This window comes from Centrocercus urophasianus, unplaced genomic scaffold (assembly GCF_019232065.1).
Source record: "Centrocercus urophasianus isolate 14NV4802_14NV808 unplaced genomic scaffold, USGS_Curo_1.0 seq_19, whole genome shotgun sequence".
NCBI lineage: Eukaryota > Metazoa > Chordata > Aves > Galliformes > Phasianidae > Centrocercus > Centrocercus urophasianus.
The window spans coordinates 15,244,120-15,264,563 of record NW_024884744.1 but is presented as its reverse complement, the minus strand read 5'-3'; the positions used below and the strand labels follow the sequence as shown (position 1 = coordinate 15,264,563).

Here is a 20,444-nt window from a genome sequence, read left to right as displayed (position 1 = left end):
GTTGAATAGAAATTGGGCTAGTAAGAATACTTCAGCAAACAAAATGCTTCATTTTACATCAGCAATCAGGATGGAAGAATAAACCTTCCATTAGCAATGTTGTCCTGCTGATGTGCACAAAAATAAGATACGCAATTACTTTAATTTCTTCTTTAGCTTGATGCGTTGGGAAATTCCAAACAAGCATTACTCTTTTGTTTTCATCTACTTGGACTTCAATCAGCCATTGATAACAAAACACATAGCAATAAAGGGTCATAAAAAGCCATTAAATTATTTAATCATCTAAATTTGCTATCCCCAGACATGTTGCCGCTGCCATGTTTTTTGGTTTCCATTGCATTCTTTTCTGATTGCAACTCCAATATTTGCTATTTCTGTTTACGCTACATTGCAGAAATGATAATTCTTTTTCAGTCTATTTGCAAAGAAAAGCTTGGCTTCAACAACATCTGGTTTACAAAGAATCCACATTTTCACCCAATTTTCCAGCTGGGATAGCTGAAGCAAAAAGAGGTCGGGAAACTCATTTAGTCAAGGTCAGAATCACCATCTGCAATGCCATAAACATACATGCATATATACATACATACACGTACTTACTGTATATAAAACAATAAAATATCCTTAGCTTCTCTTCATTGTTTTCTCTAAGTACTAAAATACTTTGCTTTCTGTATGTATGCAAGATGACAGTACAACTATTATTGTATTTGACATTACATACTTGTAGCATAAATTCAGTATTATGAATTCCTGTATGCTATCCTATCTTATAGTGGTATCTTAAGAAACTAGAAAAATATCAATTCATCATTTGGGTCCTATGGTTGAAAAGTCAATAATGGCACTTTGGAAGAGAGAAAAGGCATACAAATTTCAAAGAACCGATCAGCATGATTTCATGATCAGCATGATACTTCAGAAAAAAAAAAAAAAAAGAATGCAAGAAAATCCTGCAAGTCACATCTGCATTGGTTTAGTTTGGCAGTGAGAAAGAGACATCTTGCATCCTTTGACATTCCCTTTGTCTTACCCAATCTCTTGCAACACAAAGTAAAACAGTGAATAGTAACACTGCCAACACCTGAGAAGGTGTTTCTCACATTGACACAACTTTCTGTACTTCCAGAGAAGTGATTCACTTTTCAGTTTCCGTTTCTAGTTTCTAAGCTAAGAACTGCCAATCCTAACACATACTTGTAACAAACATGCAATCTTCAGCCCTACCAAAATAAGAAAATAAAAATTCTGGAAAAAAACAGAAGGGGCAGTGGCTGGAATCCCGGAACAAGCATTGTGGTTTGTGAAAGCCTGTGTAATCAAAACTAAATATAGCCCCAACCTCAGCAAAAAGAAATATAATCCACTAAGTTCTGCTCCCCCACTTAGCCCATCTTCTCAGCAAGCAGCAGCCAATGGATGTTCAAGGCACAGATGCATGGACAAGCTGCCAGCATCACCTGGCTCACAGGGGGAGGCCCACACACAGCAGCAAACTACAACAACCCAAAACAATCCATCGTCTATGCAGACATTACAGATGCTAAATATTTTGTAGAAAGAAAAGACACAGCTCAAACAGTCGTTCTGTCAAACAAATTTTTTTTTGCTCTCCACTCTCTTTTTCTCCTCCAAACTTGCTCTCCACTAGTTTCAGTTTATGACACCGAATTCTTGACAGAAGGAACCACAAGTGAGGTTGACTTGTCTGACACCATTCTTGTTTTTCCCAACTTCTACCATGGCCCTTCATAGTCATTTTTCAGGTCCATTCAGGTTCAAACCATGTCTATGCACTCACAGTCTACCTTTGCTGACCCTCCTCTCTTCTCTGTAATTTTCCAGTTCTGGTCCATGTGTTATGAATAGTGCATGGTATTAAAGCCCTTGCAGGAAGCTGATATAGAACTCCTCCATCCAAGAACAGAAAAAAAAAAAAAAATTATGACTTTTTGAGTGAGCAAAAAATCAGAACTATATCATTTTTAACACAGCAAAGATGTTCTCAGCTTTCAGATCTCAGCTGCTGCAAGGCAGGGAGTTTAATCACGATTCCTCCTCTTTTGCCTTCTCGGAATGGTTTTCTCTAACAGGATGAACGTCTGCCAGTATTCCTTCTCTTATGTTGTTCTCCACTCCCACACTTAGCTCTTTGTGTCCAACATGCAAGTCCTTAGACCTTCACTCTTGCTTAACCACGAGGGACCTCCATTGACCACTGACAACCTCATCTGCATCAAGTTTGCGGGACTTTTTTGTATTTTGGAAATTCTGGAATGTCCAAATACTTCTCTCTTTCCATCAAAATATCTGGAAAAACCCGACTCCATGCACTGCTTGTGCTAGATACAAAAGATTTGGTCAGAAGAATCAGAAGCTAAGAGGTTAACTTCTGACTCCCTACAAATACACAGCACAGCCAGGCATTATAAGTGCCAGAAAAGGATGTGGATGGGAAATAAAGCAGAGTTTGCTGCAGCTCTTCCTCACTTGGTTCCTTGTTCTGCTCGAAACACTGCAGACATGGTCTGGCTCTAGGAGCAAATCCTTTGTGAGCACATTTCCAAGAAATACAGTTGTCTTTTGAACGCATTTTACAAAAAGCAATATTCAGCCCCCAATTCAGATTCTTCCTGCAGGCTCTTGTAACTTAAAATTACCCTCGATTTTGTATTGAAAAGGAAAATTGACAAGCACTTTCCATGTGCAAAAGCTTGTGGCTGCTTAAAAATATTATGTATATTCTTGGTACTGGTACAAACTGGGAACTGGTACAAAGATTGATGTTTGGATAAAACAGAGGCCCAATTTCAGGCAATGTTTCTTTTAAGTAACAGTCCTCCTTCATAAACCAATTAAGACCAGATTTGCTACAGAAAGAGCTGTAGGTACACATTTCTACAGTGCTTACTGATAGAAGGAGCCTTTCAAAAGGAGGAGGGACATCTGGTTCCAGGAATTCACGATTCAGTAACTCATCTCTTTACTGTTACGGTTTCCCCTCTGAAGGATCTGATTTCAGCAGATAATTCATCACCTGTTGAAAACACCATTGTAGCACCAAAACCATGTTGAAATGCCAAAGGAAAGTTGTCAGTGATGACGCCAAGAAGTTTAACTCCCAGCATGCCAGTTTCATAGCTAACCACTCATTGACCCAGCAAGGCCACACACATTTTCCATTTCACGATTTCTTTATAAAAAGAGGAACATGCAAGCAGCAGAGTTAATCTGTTTTACTGCATTAAGTCAGAAATGTGTCCTGCTGAATTTACACATGTAAAACTGAGAAGTGAATTCGGCTGTCTCATCTTCAAGTATCAGTAGTAATAAAAAGAAAATGAGCACAGCAGTTGACAGATGAGAAGGAAAAACAAACACCAAGACATGAAGTGTGCTATTCAATTGGTTCTATACCCTGCATTCAGAGTGATGCCCTAGGCATAAAGAAGTCTGACAAACATTACAATGGCTATTTTTCATTGAAAACCACACACAGACACTATTATGTTTTAAGCTAACCACAAATTGGCAATAATTATTAACAGACTGCAACTGTAAAAGCAAGATATTGCATGCAAATTCTTTCTATTCAGACAGAACATAACATTTTGTTCTGAAGAGGCACCAAATTAACAGGAAGAAAAAGGTACAGTGTGGTTGTTTTGTTGTTTTTTTCTTAATAACATGTATTTATTTATATAGGTTCCTGACTCTAAAATAAGTGGCCTGCAGAACAATGGAATCAATGTGCCAAGCTTCCTTCTGACTGAGGATGCATCCACATGCACAGTTTGCTCAGTGGAGGAGGTGCTGGGCAACCATCTGAGCTGGCTTATGAAGGACCAGATATGGAATAGTGCCCCACAGTGTCAGAACCTTGCCTCCCAGAACATCCTCAAATAGTAAACAGTGACATGCCTTTTGATGCTGAATGCCATTCCTTCCTTCCCATGGCATTCTACTCACTACTTCAGGCCATAAAACTTGGTTATTCCAGGAAGTGATTCAAAACCCAGAGGACAAGGAATGGTTCCTGCATTTCCTGGGCCCTCTGCTTTCCTTAGGTTCAGACACTGCAATGACACTGCGATCATTTCTGTGTTCCTGAAACAGCAGCACTGCAGCATGCAAGAATTCAGTTACCTAAGAACCTTAGCAGAGTTAATTTCTCATTTCACACACTGACAAAAGCAGAGCTGCCAGGTAGCGCTAGCTGATAGGATCAAATGTGCTGAAAGGTTGCTTAGCCTTAGAAATGAAATCCTGGGTTTTGCATTTACAGATATTTCTTTGGTTAAGGCACCTTAAAATCACCTATGTTTGTCCACTTATCCAAGCTACTGGAGATACTGCAACCTGGAGCTCAATGGCATGCACCCATGGACTGACAGTAGTTGCCTAACAGTCAAAAAGCAGCCATGCCTTTCATTAGAAGCTTGCATGATATGGGAAACGGAATCTAGAAGACAGAATCTCTTGAGAGCCTTTAGAAGTCAGGTGATAACTCTCCCGGGATGTGATGGAAAAGAAGATCACGGAGGCTATCTGCATGAGGTGTTACAGCACATAGAGTAACCCACGCATCATTTTAAAGCATGGATGTACTTGCAGTGCCTTGCTCAGTTTATCCTTCTGTTGCAGCCTGGGACTATCAGCAGCTACACAGGCTTGAAATGAGATGGTTCAGCAGCTGTTTTGGGGGAAAGGGAGGTGCAGTGGCTCCTGTTGGACTGCACTGCATCACCCCACATTGCTGCTCAGAGGTTGCTGGAGAGGCTACAGAGCGACAGAAGCTACGTGCATTAAAATCAAACAACTCTTACATATAGAAGACTATGAATCATGGAGACACTCAGAGATATCTGCTGCTGTCTCACAAGCAATGAAACTTTGCTTAAGGCGAGCACCTGAATGGCCTGAACTGGAATTCTAATTTATTCAAATTAAGCTTAGACCAAGGGCATTAAAATTACTGTTGTAAAAAATAAAATAAAAAAATTAAAAAAAATCCATGGAAGTGGAAAATATCAAGAATTGTTTGCCAAACACTATTCAGATTTCCCAACTAACATGGAGGTGAATGGATAGAGTTTATCCAGAAGTCAAAGCTGAAGACTTCTCTCACTTTGGGAGAGAAGTGCCTGGGGGAGGAGGGGTGGGTGGAAGGGAGAGAGAATGAACATAGCTAGAAGGACTAACACTTACTGTAGAGCAAAACCAAAACTCTTGGAAACAACAAGCAGGGAGGGAAAAGGGCTGTCAGTAGGAGAGCAGTTGCTATGTCAACATATTGCAGTAGTTACTTGCCCTCAAAAATCAAACCTTACCCAAGTTCAACAGTACATGCCTAACTCAATTCAGGTGGGGAGCAGCAGCGTTTTCTGCTTGGCTTTTCTCTCATCTTCAAGTCATTCCCCCTCACACACACCCTTTGCCATGACAGCTTTCCCTGCTACGTGCCTGTCCCTCAGCAGGGCCACCCTGCACCAGCCCTGCTCTCTCAGCACAGCTGCTCCCAGGTAGATCAATATCCCCACATTTGTAGCCAAAGGCCTGGAAACAGATGCTGGACAGCTATATGCATTTAGATCCAGATCAGCTGAACTCATGATATTCTGTCTCTATGATTGTGCAGAAATAAAGCCACGGCAGCTCTCAGTGCCACAGTCATCAGTGGGTTAATGTCATCGGGAGACACGGAGCGAGGATGGACACTGATGCAGCTTCAGGAAGTAGGAGTTTAATCTATTTTTGAATCAACTGCAGCTTATTGCACCCAGCTCACCAAAGCCTGGTCCCAAGACAGCACAGCACAGAAAACAAAAGCCCTGCTGCCTCATGCTGCTGCTCACCTCCAGACCTCAGCCCCTCCAGCTGCGGATGCTTGCAGGCAGCACCATATAAACCCCTGAGCTATGCTGGCTGTGTGCTTGAAGCACCATGGGGCTGTTGCCATGTCCTGCTGGCTTACGAACACATCTCAACTGCTGATGGCCTAAGGCTGTAGAGGTTGGTGCGTTTTTTTTTTCCTTTTTCTTTTTTCTCCTCTTTATTCTCTTGGCTTTCATCAAGTCAGTTTCCTATAGGTAATTGTGGGTCTTTGTGCTGCCCCAACCTGCCACACAAGTTGGGACTTGCTCCTGTAACAGAGCTTGATCAGCATGGGATAACACTATTTCTCAGCAGATGCAGCAGCAGGCAGCTTTAGTGCTCCCAGTCCTTTATACATTGTCATCCTAAACCACCCACACAGCCCAGCCAGCAGACAAACAAATGCAACATATGCACACAGACCTGATTTGGTATATTCTCATATACACCACCATAAACATTTTAAGGTTTCTACAACCAGAGACACCCAATTCCAGAATCCCAGACCAGACAAGATCATTGGAATTTCCTTCTCAACTCTTCTGTTTTCCTTTGTAAAACGAGAATACTTCAACCAAAAAGAAAAGAATGGAGGAGCAAAACAGTCAGGGAAACACATAAGGCTGGTGTTTGGTACAGCCCATCAGAAGTAGAATCAGGCAGAATGACATACAGCACCCCCCAGATAGAGCTGCAGCAGATGGAGACATGCATGCACAGATTTGCTTATAAATGTGCTTAACGTGCAAAGCAGTGAGGCTGCTGAAAGCCAAAGGCTGTGGGTTGTTTTTCATTTTTTCCTTTTTCTTTCTTCTCCTCTTTATTCTCTTGGCTTTCATCAAGTCACCTTCCCATAGGTAACCTTCTCTCCCAGGAAGCATTCTGAGCACATATCTCAACTTCATAAAGCCACAAAGCCTTCATGAAGGGCTCCCAGTGAGTGCTACCGGCACAGACTTTTCCATACATGTTTAAGTTATATCCTACCCTTCTCTTTCTGGGAAGCACTGCTTACAAATAAATAAATTGCTTCTTTTGCAAAAAGGAAAAAAAATATCCTCTTCTGTAAAAGAATGCTTTCATCACCTGCTTTATTATTTTGAATCCACACACTTCATAGCTGCCATAAGAACACAGTTAATAGATTCATATTTAATCCCACATACTATAATGCTAAACACATCACTGCAACATTAACAAGAGGTGAACAACATTTTATATATGGTTCCTCAAGACAGAGATCTAATCAGTATTGAAGTCAGATGGAGAAGACTTGCTCAGTGGAAAAAGGCTGGTATTATGCCATCACTTTTTCAATTATTTGGATACTTTAAATGTTACTGCATTGCTCTCAAGAATGAAAACAAATCCCATTTTGGGCTCGTTCCTGTCTGTACTCAAGAAACTATATCCAGAGCTATATCTGCTGCTTAAGCTGGTAGAAGCCAGAACCAAACATTATAGCCCAGGAATACACACACTGCTCTGAAGAAGTGAGGAAGACACCATCCCCATAGCACTGAGCCCCACCAACTGCCACTGGGGTACACCCACTGAAAGGGAGAGTTCATGGCTATGGACTTTACCAGCAGGCCTGCATAGCACTAGATACAAGAATGAAGTCACAAATAGAACAAGAACTATTGCAAAAACACATTTTTGAACTAGAACTGCTTTTTGTGCATCACTCCAGCTATTCCTCTCTTTACTAACGTTATTCAAGTGCAGGTCTTTATTTGTTCCCACTGAGGGCAAACGTCAAAGTGCAAGTTGATTAAGATCAAATAAAGACAAATACCTTTTTAAATGACAATAACATTATTTCATTTTGAAGCTTCTGACTTGAGTTGGAAGGTAGAATTACTTTGAATATTTCTTTTGAGCCTTCCAGCCTTGAGTGATTTGGCTCTCCAATGATACTCCTCCTTTAAGTCATCAGAGTAAAAGAAGGTCCTTCACCTCACAGAGGTAAACCTAAGACTGACCTCTCCATTTAGGTGCACACCAGCCTAACTCCTATAAAATCAATAAGCTGTGAGTGGAATCTCTAAAGGATTTATAGAGTTGCCATTTATTGGTGGCATACAGCAGTAAGTATATGGCACAACTATCACTATTAAATTGTCAAGAAAGAAAACTCAAAGCCATACTTTCATCTTTTCTATTGCTAGCCTGGAAGACTAACCTTCCATTTACAAAGGGACATGAGAAGGAGCTCTGACAGCAGAGAAGCTAGCCTGCATTTGTGCAACAGGAGAAGTTCTTACGCTTCCACTACTGGAACAAAGAGAGTAAATCTCTGCAGGTTGACTCTCATCAGCAATGAAAAACTGAATACAAAGAGTAATATCGTCACCTTGCTGTTGCTGAATTCAAGCTACACGTCACTTCAAGTTAAAACATCTTGTTTAAAATGCAAAACATTTTACCATGTGTTTGTGTAGCTGGGTACCAAGAGAGGAGGGGATAATTCATGCTTTGCTCTTATCTTCCACACAAATCTCAGCTGCCAACGTTCATAATAAATCATGTGAAAAGAAAACAATAAATGACCTACTAAATAAAGCTTGACTTCTTTTCCAGTCACAAGTTCCAAATGCAGAGTGTCACACTAAGTGTTAGTACTCTATTTGCAAACAGTACCACAAAGCCCTAAGCACTGTATTTTATTTCCTCAGGCCCCTTCCTTTCCCCTCCTTCTCTTCCCCCTCTCAGAAACAGCATATACAGTCATTTGCATTCAGTCTGCGTAAGTTTTTAATATCTGAAGCCTCACTACCCCGCAGTCTTATTTTGAAAACCAGCTCTTAAAGACATATTCTTAACAGTACAGAAAATAACAAGGCGGTCTGTTCAGTGTAGAACATATCAGTTCAACTTACACATCTAGTTAGCAGCTGTTTGGATACTTATTTTATGTGTCTCCTGTATCTCCCAGGATTCTGTCCAAGATGGCAGACCATACTCAATGATAGAGGACTTACAGGTATCTTTATCTTCTTTACATCTTTTCCCTGCTTTGTGGATCCAGTCAGGATTTAAAACATCATCAACCCATCTTGCCAAGAAGAAATACCAGTTTTCTAAACTAACAAACTGCAAAAGAAAAAAAATGGTGGACAAAAACATCATTCACCCTTTTCAATAAGGACTAGAACTCTAGAAATACCTGCTGTGATGCCTGCAACTTTCAGGCAGTGCTTACTGGGTGGTTGACCAGCAACAGCTGAAATTTGTTTGCTTCTCCTTTTGTCACCCATCATAGCTGCGGTGCCGCATACTTACTCCAAGTATTTTAGCTTAAACTGCTGTTCTGTTCCTCAGGATTGCTCTCTGTATCAAGGCAACATTTGGATTTTCCTTTTGTTTTACAGGGCATGCAAACTTATGAGAACTTGCAGCAGAGCTGTGGACTTAAAAAATGCCGTTCATAAACAGGACACCATTAATCATCCAAAATTGAAACTACACACTAACACACAGTAGAAGGCACGCACCCATGGCACACCGGCTACTAAGTGACAGGCCATCTCGTCTGAAGCCTGGAAAGGCAGAAGTGCCAACTCCTCATATAATCAGAACATCCCAAGTTGGAAGGGACTCACAAGGACCACCAAGTCCAACTCCTGCCTCCAGGGGACCACCAGGAGCCTAGAGAGAGCTGGGTGCCTCAGGGCACCTTAGGCACTGCACTCTGGGATCCTCCACCTCTCTGGCCATACTCACTCCCTCAGACCTGCAAACTCAGTAATCTCATTTAAGATCAGCTTAGGTTCCGGCATCTGCACAATGTGAATAATGATGTTTTGAACTAAATACTCTTCTGCTTGCCTACCTAATTGTCTCACTGTATTTTCCAGACATAAACTTCCATGATCTACAACAGACCAAAGGGAAAAATGGTTAGGAGTGTAACACATGCTTTATTAAGATGCAGTAGCCCCCAGTCCTCTTTATCATGCTGCTCTTTCAAGTCACACATGAATTATAGTGGAAATGGGACCACTTATTCCTACTGCAGAAGCGCTCTGAAGCCAGCAGCTCTTCCCTGACACACCTGGCCCAGACAGCACCAGCCCCACAGCCAGCCTGGGCTGCTCATCCTCCCCTTCTCCAGGTGAGCTGGGGGAGGAAAGGAGCCCACACAGACCTCCTGGGAAAGGGCAGAACAAGCACCAGTGCATTAGCAATTGCTGCAGAAGCCCTCATTTCCTTGTGCCATTACTACAACAGGCAGGTGTATCTCTGAGCAAAGGCAATGGGTGGCAGACCCTTGAGTACCCCCAGCCTTGCAGGCTGTGGGGAGTCCCTTCTCACAGTGAGGGCTGGCTGCTCAGAGCCCCCATCCAAGGACTTACATGGGATCTCCTCAGGCTGCAGACAGCCCACATTCAGGTACTGGGGTGTTGCTTCCTGCCAGAACCCCAACCTGCCCTTTTCTTGCAAGGGCTGAAGCAAGTTGCATAGATGATTCATGCTGCAGTTTCTTCCAGACCTTTCTGAACTCACTATTCTTGAGCTTACCGCTGGGAGGGAGGCAACTGTTTGTTTAAATGTGGTTGAGATTGCTTATTTCACTATTAAGTTGGGGAGTATAATGTTTGTTTTATAGGTACTAGATTTTGAAGCAGAGGACAGTTGAACATCAGCTTCACAGTGATAAAACCTGCTGCCTCCCTCCATGTGATCAGTAGCTACAACCTGGGCACTGGGCAATACCCTCAGCTGATAGTTAAAGCACACTTGGATCAGATTCTAACTGCTATAGTTGCCATGACGGCAATACTCACCTCCACAGGCAGCAAGGCTCTACCCAAACCACTGCCAGACCTCATGACAGCTATTAAGCTCCCTGATGTTACTGCCACCCACTCAAGTTACTGCCCTGTGTAGTACAGTGAGGTGTCAGAGGATGTAATTCGGACTTCATTATAACATCCTTTGCAGAAAAAGAACCAAATCCAAACAATTTCAGAAGCTCAAATAGTACACGATTGCTCTGGTAAGCTGACAAATACTATCTCTGGTATCTTAATAATGTTTTCATCATGTGAGAACCAAGCAGCACAAACTCACTGCCATGTCAGACCCCAGCCACTTCAGGGCCTGGTGATGCTCGTTATACCTGTGTTCAGCAAGGAGCAGTAACTGGGGTCAATGTATTCTCCATTGTGAAATAATGACTTGTAATGAGAACAACCTTGTCACTTACTCCTAATGAAGCTATAGCGCTCTTTATATTTCAACCACAAAATGAAAATGAACCCATTCAATCACAAGAGAAAACAACTCCCTAAGACAGCAAGACTCCTTACTGAGTTGAGGGAACTCGCCCAACCAGGAAGGGGTGAGCCTGCAAACATGATCCTGCTGAAAACAGTTTGCAGCAAAGAAATATGGGAGCTTATCTGCAAACAACTTGATGTAAATTCCAGCCACATCCTAGGGGAAAGTAAAGTTTTCTCTGCCTATTTTCTGACTTTGCTTTTGTTTTTAATGATGAGCAGACTTAGCAAATGTTTTCCAAGCTGTCTGTTGTTCGGATTTTCAAGTCTGAGATAAAACACAGCCACGGGCTCCAACACTGCTCTTCTTACAAACATCAACAAAACGCATCCACAAATTAACCAGGCACAACCTTTACATGCAGCCTATGTGCAGCTCACAGCTTCAGTCTGAGATTAAAGTAACAACTCAGCTGTGCTTGTGAACAGACAGCAAACCCACAGCAAAATGATCCACAGCTGCAAATAGCCTGTCAAGCTTTGTCCAATTGCACAGTTAAAGAAAACAAATCAGATAGCATCTGTAATAATAATTCTGCAAACTCTCTCTGCTGATCAAAGTATACTATACCATGATGATGAGAGTCCTGGGTCTGCTCATTTCCTCATCACTGTCCAGTGGCAGGATTTCATGTGACAACTCCTCTCGCCGTCGTCGTCTACAAATATGTGGACAGTTCCTCTGTACCACAGAACGAAAGGCTTGAAGCAGAACAATGCTGGCAGCACAACCCATATCTGCATCCTGAAGCCTACAATATAACTTCTATGTTTACGCTATGTTTGAAAAACAGTGGCTCCTTGTCCCTGAAAACAGCCTACAGTGCAGCTGCAGCCAGCTTGCTCTCCAATCGCTTCCTTGAGTTCTGATCATCTGATCACAACCGAATAGCTTGGATGCAGATAGAGGAAAGATTTGATCCACTGAAACTGAAGCACACGCAGTATTATGATCCTTTCCACCCTCTCCCTCCCTCTCACTGCTTCTGAATTCACACGAGAAAATGCACTCCCTCTCTTGTACAGTGAGCCTCCTCCCATTCCACTTTCATGGAACTGAAAGTATTAAAATTCCAAGTTCAAACAAACCAGCTGTTTGCTGCACACACACCAACAACAACTGGTAAGATCTCTCTGCATACCTTTAAAAAAAAAAAAAAAAAAAGTCATATGTAGGACAATAACAGCAAACATCTGGAAAGTTATTAGCCCTTATTATCAGCATGCTGTCTGTAAAATACTTGGTGTTTTAACGCTGAAAATACTAAAGCTCACTGAGGGATTTGGACTGTAATCTTTTCACTTCTTGCAGTTTTCCGAAGCACAGCAAGCTCATTTGAGTTGTAAATGTAACAAGGGGAAAAAAAAAATCTGGACTGGCTCATCCAGCTCATGTTAACATAGCCGTGGCTGTGTGAGAGCCAGCAGTGTTCAGCTCCAAAATGCCTTTCAATAGTGTAGCTGTTGTGTGTTCCCACACATACATTTGTTCTGCAGAGTAATACATTTTTACATCCACACAGGAGACTTGTGTTGAGGAGGGTCTCTGCTAACAGGGTCTCACAGTGAATGAACCACCAGCAACCTTCCAGGAGCGCTAAAAGCAAAGTGTGTTTGTGCTCCATCCGTGGGGATCCAGGCAGCTGCAGGCAGCAGCAGGAGCAGCCTCTGCTCGACAAGTTGCTCAGAAAGCAGCCAGGGATGCTTAGAAACCACATGACCAACCTGGAAACAGCACAGGCTAATGGTGTGCAGTGTAAGGTAACAGCACGTGAGAGGAAGTTAACGCTAAATACATATACAGAAATGGATCTCTCCTACACACTTTGAAAACTAACAATTTCCTACAGGGCTTCCAGAGAAGTGGCTTTTAAGCTCATATGTATAACCTGATTATAAGTGCATCCAAAAATGTATTTGCTGTATATCGAAAGCCTTTGACTCCTAATGAAGGTTTGTCATCAATTTCCACGCAGCCTTATAATGGTGGTGTTGTGCTCCCTGTAAGTAACGCTCCTTCTTACAACCCTGGGCAGGAGGTGCACTGAAAGCACTCTGTGGAAGTATTTTCTTCTGGGTTTGATTAGAGTTTAATGGCTTAGCAATCTGGCAAAAGACATAATTGTAATTAAAGCATTTGCCAGAAAAAAAAACAAATATATTCTTTAAAAGTAATACACTCGTTACCATTATTTCTTGCCTTTCTTTAGAGTTAATGGCTTTGAGGGCATTAGTACAGTTAGCAGCACAACCCACAGAATCACACAGAATCACAGAATCACCCGGGTTGGAAGGGACCTCAAGGATCATGTAGTTCCAACCCCCCTGCCTAGCAGGGCCACCAAACACACACACATGGTGGCAGGGCCACCAACACACACACACACACAAACAACCCACCCAGCTATGGGGCTTGCCTGCCCTCAGACCTGCCCAGCTCAGCCCTCACATGCATACTGACGGGCCCATCTCTACAGGCACACCTCACAGAGCAGGCTGTGTGGCACGCTTGGTAGTTTGACTCATCTAATGCGATTATATGAGCACAGTGGCACAGCTGCACAAGTTCTGCACCAAACCAGCAGCCCACCTGCTGCAATTGCTCGCACTGCCATCAGTTCCCTACTACTCCAGAACTGAGCCTGATACCTCGGCCACACAGAAGATACACTTGGCAGCAACTTGGGAGAGCTAAATTCCTGCCCTAATTCCAGCAGCATCAATACGGGCTTGGATAACTTCCTGCATAATGTCTGCTGCTGGCTGTTATGGCAACTGCTCTGCTACCTTGGGGCACATCTCACATCCGCCTGTAAGGCGTCTTTACTCCCCAGTGCTCAGCTGGGAGGGCTGGCAGAGATTTCTATGACACTGGGTTTCCATAGCACAAATGACACGCACATGGGATAGTACCATGGGCCTTGACCCAAAGCTTTGCATTGCTCTCAGAAAAGTATCCCATTCATTTCAGCTGTCTTTGGTTGAAATTCTTCTCTGACAGTGGTCTAAGTGACTTCCTTACAATTATTTGTGGATTAAGATATTATTAGATACGAGTAGGAATGACATAATCTTGGCACGGCATCTCGTAACAAATTAAAACAAGGTTTAGTCCAAACCAAGTAAACTGCACAAGCCCAAGGCAGCTAAAACTGGCTTTCCAGGCCTCATCAAAACTCATGAGCTGAAAAAACAGCTACAGCACACAGAAAAACAACAACAAACAAAAGCGCACCAGCCTCTGAGGAACTAAAGAAACAAAAAACCCAAACACTTCTGAAGGAAGTCTCACAGAAACATGACCTACCTTTTGAAAGGAAACTTCCCAGCCCATGAAAAATGCCTGGAGCCCGCCTCCCACATAAACTTATTTTTTAGATGTAGGGATCTCATTAATATACATTATGTTTACACACCATTAACGGTGTTAGTTACTCTTACAATGAAACATCAAGCACTGTTTTGTGATAATTAGCACTTTAATCCAGAAGCTAAACTCACTGAAAAACTTTGGGAAGCAAAATCCTCATCTGTGCAAGCAATGCCTCAGTTCCCCATTCTGAAAACTCCAGCAACAACACTAGTTCAGGAAAACCCCCATTCAAAGCCACCCACTGCCCATCCTCCCTCCACTCTTCACCACCACTCACACTGGCAATGCTCAAGCAGCAGTAACCCCTCGATGACAGCCCACAGAAGAGGCTGGGAAGCAGACCACTAAAGATATCACCATTTGAAAAAGAAGTAGCTGAAAGATACAGAGGCAAGACAGTTCTTTTAACCCAGATGATTTCAGTGACCCAGTCCTCGGCAGCTCCAACGGCCAGGTCTGTGCAGCAGCAAAGCTGTGCAGTGGCAGAAGTGGGTCACATTTGCCATGTCTCATTAAGTCTGTGATAAGAAAGCAGAGTCCAAAGGCATCTGCATTCTTGAGCTAGCAGCTATCCGTCATCCAGCCTCAGCTTCCATGTGGAAGAGATGCCAGAGGTACACTGACTTTGGCAAGAGTCCTGCAGCAAGGTATAAACCCCTCACCTTCCAAACTCTGGCATCTTTCTCTTCTGCAGTGCTCCTGCTATTCCGCTTCTGCAGGAAGAGACACTTTCTAAAGATGCTATCAAATATTTCCTAAGAGTTCTATTACATACCTCTTTAGCACCCCACATTTGTTTTGTTTCCACATCCTTTAATTTTTTTTTTCCCCCTCTTTTTATGTAATTTGAATTTGTGTCATTTGAATGAAAGAAAAGGAGATAGCTTATCAGTACGCTGGCCATCAGATGAGAGCTTTAATTAGAAGACACCTCATGGAGGAGATCCTTCCCAAAGGAAACACTGACTCTCTCCACAGCAAAGAGAGCCCTCTGCCTGTAGCTGATCAGTCATGAAGATGGCAGGCATATTTTAGTTATTTAAGTTCTCCGGAAAACAACAGCCCCTCTATGTCTACATGACATGCATTGAGAAGTTCTGCAGAAGCCTTTGAAGCTTGAAGATCCCTACACAGCAGTGTTAGGTGAACGCCTCTGTTGTGCTGATGGCAGTCTGCTCAGGCTGGCTCCCCAGAGTCCTAAGCCATTAAGAACTAAAGACAGCAGAGACTCAGTTACAGAAAAATTGCAGGAAAGGCCTCGTTCATAGCAGGAGCAGGCAAGCATTTCAAGCAAGTTACAACAGCAAAAGTATCACTCTACCTTGATGCAGATGAAGGTCACTGAAATTTTGGTGAGCTACTGTCACCTCTCAGCACCTTACAATTTATCACCCACCTCACGCTCCCAAAACAAAAGAGCTGACATTATCTTTTAGCAAAGGGAATTTTCCTCAGACACATCAAAGGTCCTTGTCTGCAGTCAGTATTTGTTTTCTTAGAGGCTTGGAGGCATTAGCAAGGAAAATAGAGGGAAAATATGTACACAGCTCTGAAAGGCTCTCTTCATGCTTGGCTGCTTCAAAACAACCACGGAATCCTCACCAGCTCCCAAGGAATCAGCACCCAAGCCTACAAAGTATACCAAGATGCAGTCTTCACAGCAGCCTGCTTGATGAAATAAATTCATCAACACGTCTCCTTTCCAATCAGGTTTTATGCCTGAACAGTATGAACTGAAAGCTTTCAAGCTTTTTGCAGTGACCGCATCTCTAAAGCAAGCATGAGATTGCAGCAGACAGACACCACACTGCAGCAGAACCTCACAGCACTATTTCCAGTACTGTTTCCCTGCCCCCAGCTGCTGTCAGGCCGCAAGGGAAGGACAGGAGTGCACATGGATCCCTCCTCAGGAGCTGCCCTGTCCTCTCCTCCAACACCACCACATCCCAGCACTTTCCCCAGCCCAGACAGGATGCTATGTTTTGCTGGTCTGAACCCCTGGAAGCACACTGAGGAAATGAGCTTTAGCACACACACAGGGATCATACTCTCATTTCAGAGGAAGGATTGATGCACTGTTGATTGCTAAAGCCATGAATAACATCAGTGCCTTCTCTTCCTCACACGCCCTCTATCTGAGGGCTAACAGTCATTTCAAAACATTGTATTTCGTGTCATTAGTGATAGGACCAGGGGGAATGGTTTCAAGCTACGGCAGGGGAGATTCAGGCTGGACATGAGGAAGTATTACTTTTCAGAAAGGGTGGTCAGGCACTGGAATGGATGCCCAGGGAGGTGGTGGAATCACCGACCCTGGGGTTGTTCAAGGAAAGGCTGGATGTTGTGTTGAGGGACATGGTTTAGTAGGAGCTATTGGGAATAGGTGAACGGTTGGACTGGGTGATCTTTTAGGTCTTTTCCAACCTTGGTGATTCTATGATTCTATGATTCTATTTCAAAAACACTGTGTTTCAAAGTGCTGCTTCAAAACAGTTAACTGCCAGAAGCACTGCGACCTCGAACGTGGCCTTCCCAAGGCAGTGTAGGGTCAGAAGGACACAGACTTTTGCATTTCTTTAGTTTTCATCCTCCAGTGACTGCTTAGCAAACTGGGGAGGAAGCATTCACTCTGCTAAATGGTCAGTGCAGTTTCTGAATATATACATACAACCTCATCTCAAAACCACATTTCCTCCTGCTGAAACTACCTCTGACACAAGCAGTTCTCAATGCAGCATTCTGAGCGAGCACAGCGTCCCACTGAGCAGTATATGTCTGTGGCTACAGGAGAGGCATATCCCACTCAGCCGCCCAGTTCCTCTTGGTGTCAGCAGGTGCTGGCAGCACACCTGGCAGGGCTGCACACTTCCTGGCTGCAGAGCACTAGCTGCAGAGCGCGGGACGATGGCACCCTCTAGGGAAGAGCACACGAAAGACAGATTCACCACCAGACCCTTTGCTCTCTGGCTGCATAATAAGAGCAAGGCAGATGAAATAAATGACCGTGTGTGTAAAGCCTTGTCGACCACTGATGAGCAGCAGGCATTTCTCATCACAGCTGGGAGGACAGAGGCACACTGACCACAGGAATGCTGCCTGGCGCTGCATGTGCTAGTGCCTCATCGTTGGTTTCTTTTCTCCTCTTTCACCCTGACATCTGATGAAAAGTATAATATACAGAAGCTCTGCAGTGTCTGACAGCACTACAAATAAACATGTATGGAGAGAAACTCTGTAAAGAACTTCCATCAGAAGTACCAAGTAAGGCTGGGCTCACACACAGGATGTGAGTGTTGGACAAAGAAGCCACAGCAGAATGGCCAGGAGATGAGCTGCACCACACAGAAGCCATGACAAGGGGAGACCTAGGGGTGCATAACAGGAATGCTTCCCCACAAGGTGGCCAAGAGCTGGCAGAGGCACTATAGGCCCATGGGCTCCCTATCATCACAGACTCAGTGTTTGTCCTGCCAAGGGCCCAGAAGCCTGATTTAGCTGGATGGGCTGCGAGCTGGATTGGATCCTCTCCAGAAGTTCCTTCCAAACTGCATTATTCCAGGACTGCCAGAACGTGGCTCATTCAGCCCAGCAAAACTGAGCCCAGATTTGTGCCCTGACAGCGAAGCGGAAGAGCTGCTCAAGCCAATGCTTAACACAAAGGCAGGAACAAGTGGCTGGAAACTGACCATTCAGAGCACACAATTTCACTTTGCAGAGGGCTGTTTTCAGCCTCACATGGGAAGGAGCAAAAGCTCCCAATCAGGCTTCTTTCAGCTCAAAGTCAGCTGTACAATCCTTGCTTATTATTTCAAGGCAATTTCACTTTGAGACAGTCTCCATACGCAAACAGTTCAGCCAGGAGCAAGGAACCAAAATGAACACTCTCATTCAGTTTCTGAGCATAACCTTTTACAGCTGGTAAATGAGGCACAAAATGCAGATAAAGGAAGAAAGGGAAACGCAAAGTGAAATTTGTACATGAAGGGCCCTGCGATACCGGTGTTGTCTCATGTGCTGATGCCCCATCATCTCACACCCCCAAACTGAGCAGCTGCAGACGTGTCATTTGTTCTGACAGCAAAGATCCCACAAGAAGAATACAAATTATTTCCACTAGCAGTGGCATAAAATCCTTTTTATCTTGAATCCAGAAACCCAATGGTAATTTTCCCCCTGAAATGAAGAGATTGCAAATCATAAGACTCTGGAATTTCTGCAGGATGTAAACATTAAGGAAGAGTTATGTATTTGTTTATTTAACACTACTCAAAAAGCCCCAAGCCTGGTGGGTCCAAGCAGGGCAAACCAAGCAACCCTTCCCCTTTTCATCAGGCCACGTTTGTCCCAGCTGTGACACGTCTACGGCTCAGGACATGGGGCAAATGATGAATTTCTTCCCAGAAATCCACACTTGCACAAACAGCAGTCTCCAGGGATGGGAGCTGCAGATACATAGTGCTCACTATTGCCATACATCAGGAGTCATCCTTTTCCTTACTGCATGCGCCAGTCAGCACCAGGATCTCTGCTGGTGGACCTGGAACCTCAGGGAGGCTTGCACCTCCCATTACCCCAGCCAGAAAAAACAGCCCCAACAGAAAACATTCTGCACTTTTCAGAAGTGATCTTGCTTTGTTCTTTCATGGCACACGAATGTGCTCACAATATCAAATGAAGTAGCAGTTATTTTAGCATCTAACGAGCTGCACTGTGCTGCTCTGTACCCTGGACAGCTTTTCTGTGCAACATGTGTTTTTCATTTCACATCTCCTGACAGGGTTTCACTCCCTTTACTTTTACTTGAACTCCAGAAGAGAATAAAATCATACAAAAACCAAAGCTAATGAATCTGTGTTGCTGGTATCAATTAACATTCACATCCATGAGGCTCTTTATTCAACTACATAAAAAAATTAGCAAAACTTGCCCAAATGTGAGTTGTTTGGTCTATATTTCTTAAGCTGTAACACATTCTCTAAAAAACATACGTCTTCTGGTGGGTATTTCAGGCAAAAATCTTTAGAAGAGTAATATTTTGATTAGTAACATGTGTGTTTTGAAAGATTAATACTGAACTCCAAAGGAGATTAAAATATGAACAGAAATTACAAGCTAACTACACATATGTGCAAGCAGTTTTCCTTCTTACTGAATTAAAAGTCTGGTTGCAAATTATTTGCTGTTGCTATTAAAGTTTTAATCGTATCTGTTGTTAATATTCTTTATTAACTCATGTTAAAAAAAAAAAAATCCTGTCCTTACAAATCTCCTGAACATTACAAAAAAAGACAACAATTTAGCATAGAAGTGATGTTGCTCTGTATTTTGTTATGACACATCTCAAACCAACTACCAAGGGATCCTTAATTATTTTAGGTAGTACTCAAACGTTGACGCCTTCTGTTTAGTCTTCCAAGACTTCCCCACCCAAATAGAAAACAAAGAACAAAACCAACCCAATGCTGCTTTTCAAGAAGTCTTAATTATTTATGCTAGCAAACATATTGATTTATTTTAGGGAAGCAATCAGTTTTCTAATTGTGCTGAACATGCAGTTGTGCTTTAAAATAGATCACCAGCTCCCTGGACCAGCCACTCTTTCTGTCAGCAGCCAGGCATTCCATAGAGCCTTATGCTCTTAAGTACCTCCAGCTGGGAAAGTGCAACTGCATTTGTAAATAATTTAAATGCTACAGACTACATGCTGGAGCTTTAACCCTAACATTTTTTTGGTTATTTTTTTAAGGAAGTAAACACTCTTGTTGTCTACGCTGCCAAAGCTTTCACTAGAACTGGTGACATCCAAGTGAATGTATGGAAAAACAGATTTCCTTCAAACATATTCCTTTTTTGCAGACTCTGCTTTCACTCGAAATTGTGGCAGAAATTAAGATGCAGGGATAGCAATT

At 43.1% G+C, this 20,444-nt stretch overlaps 1 protein-coding gene across 4 annotated transcripts in view; it reads right to left on the bottom strand.

Moving 5' to 3' along the window:
• The window catches only part of DOCK10 (dedicator of cytokinesis 10), a 136,465-nt gene that overhangs the window by 104,936 nt on the left and 11,085 nt on the right, over window positions 1-20,444 (bottom strand). For 3 of the 4 annotated variants that reach the window (XM_042820427.1, XM_042820429.1, XM_042820430.1), the window contains exon 1: window positions 11,734-11,913. The exons of the other annotated variant lie outside the window; for it this stretch is intronic. In XM_042820427.1, the coding sequence (XP_042676361.1) occupies window positions 11,734-11,898 (165 nt within the window). In that variant the 5' untranslated portion in view covers window positions 11,899-11,913. Of the gene's footprint in view, window positions 1-11,733; window positions 11,914-20,444 lie in introns of those variants that run through there. 4 annotated transcript variants of the gene reach the window in all.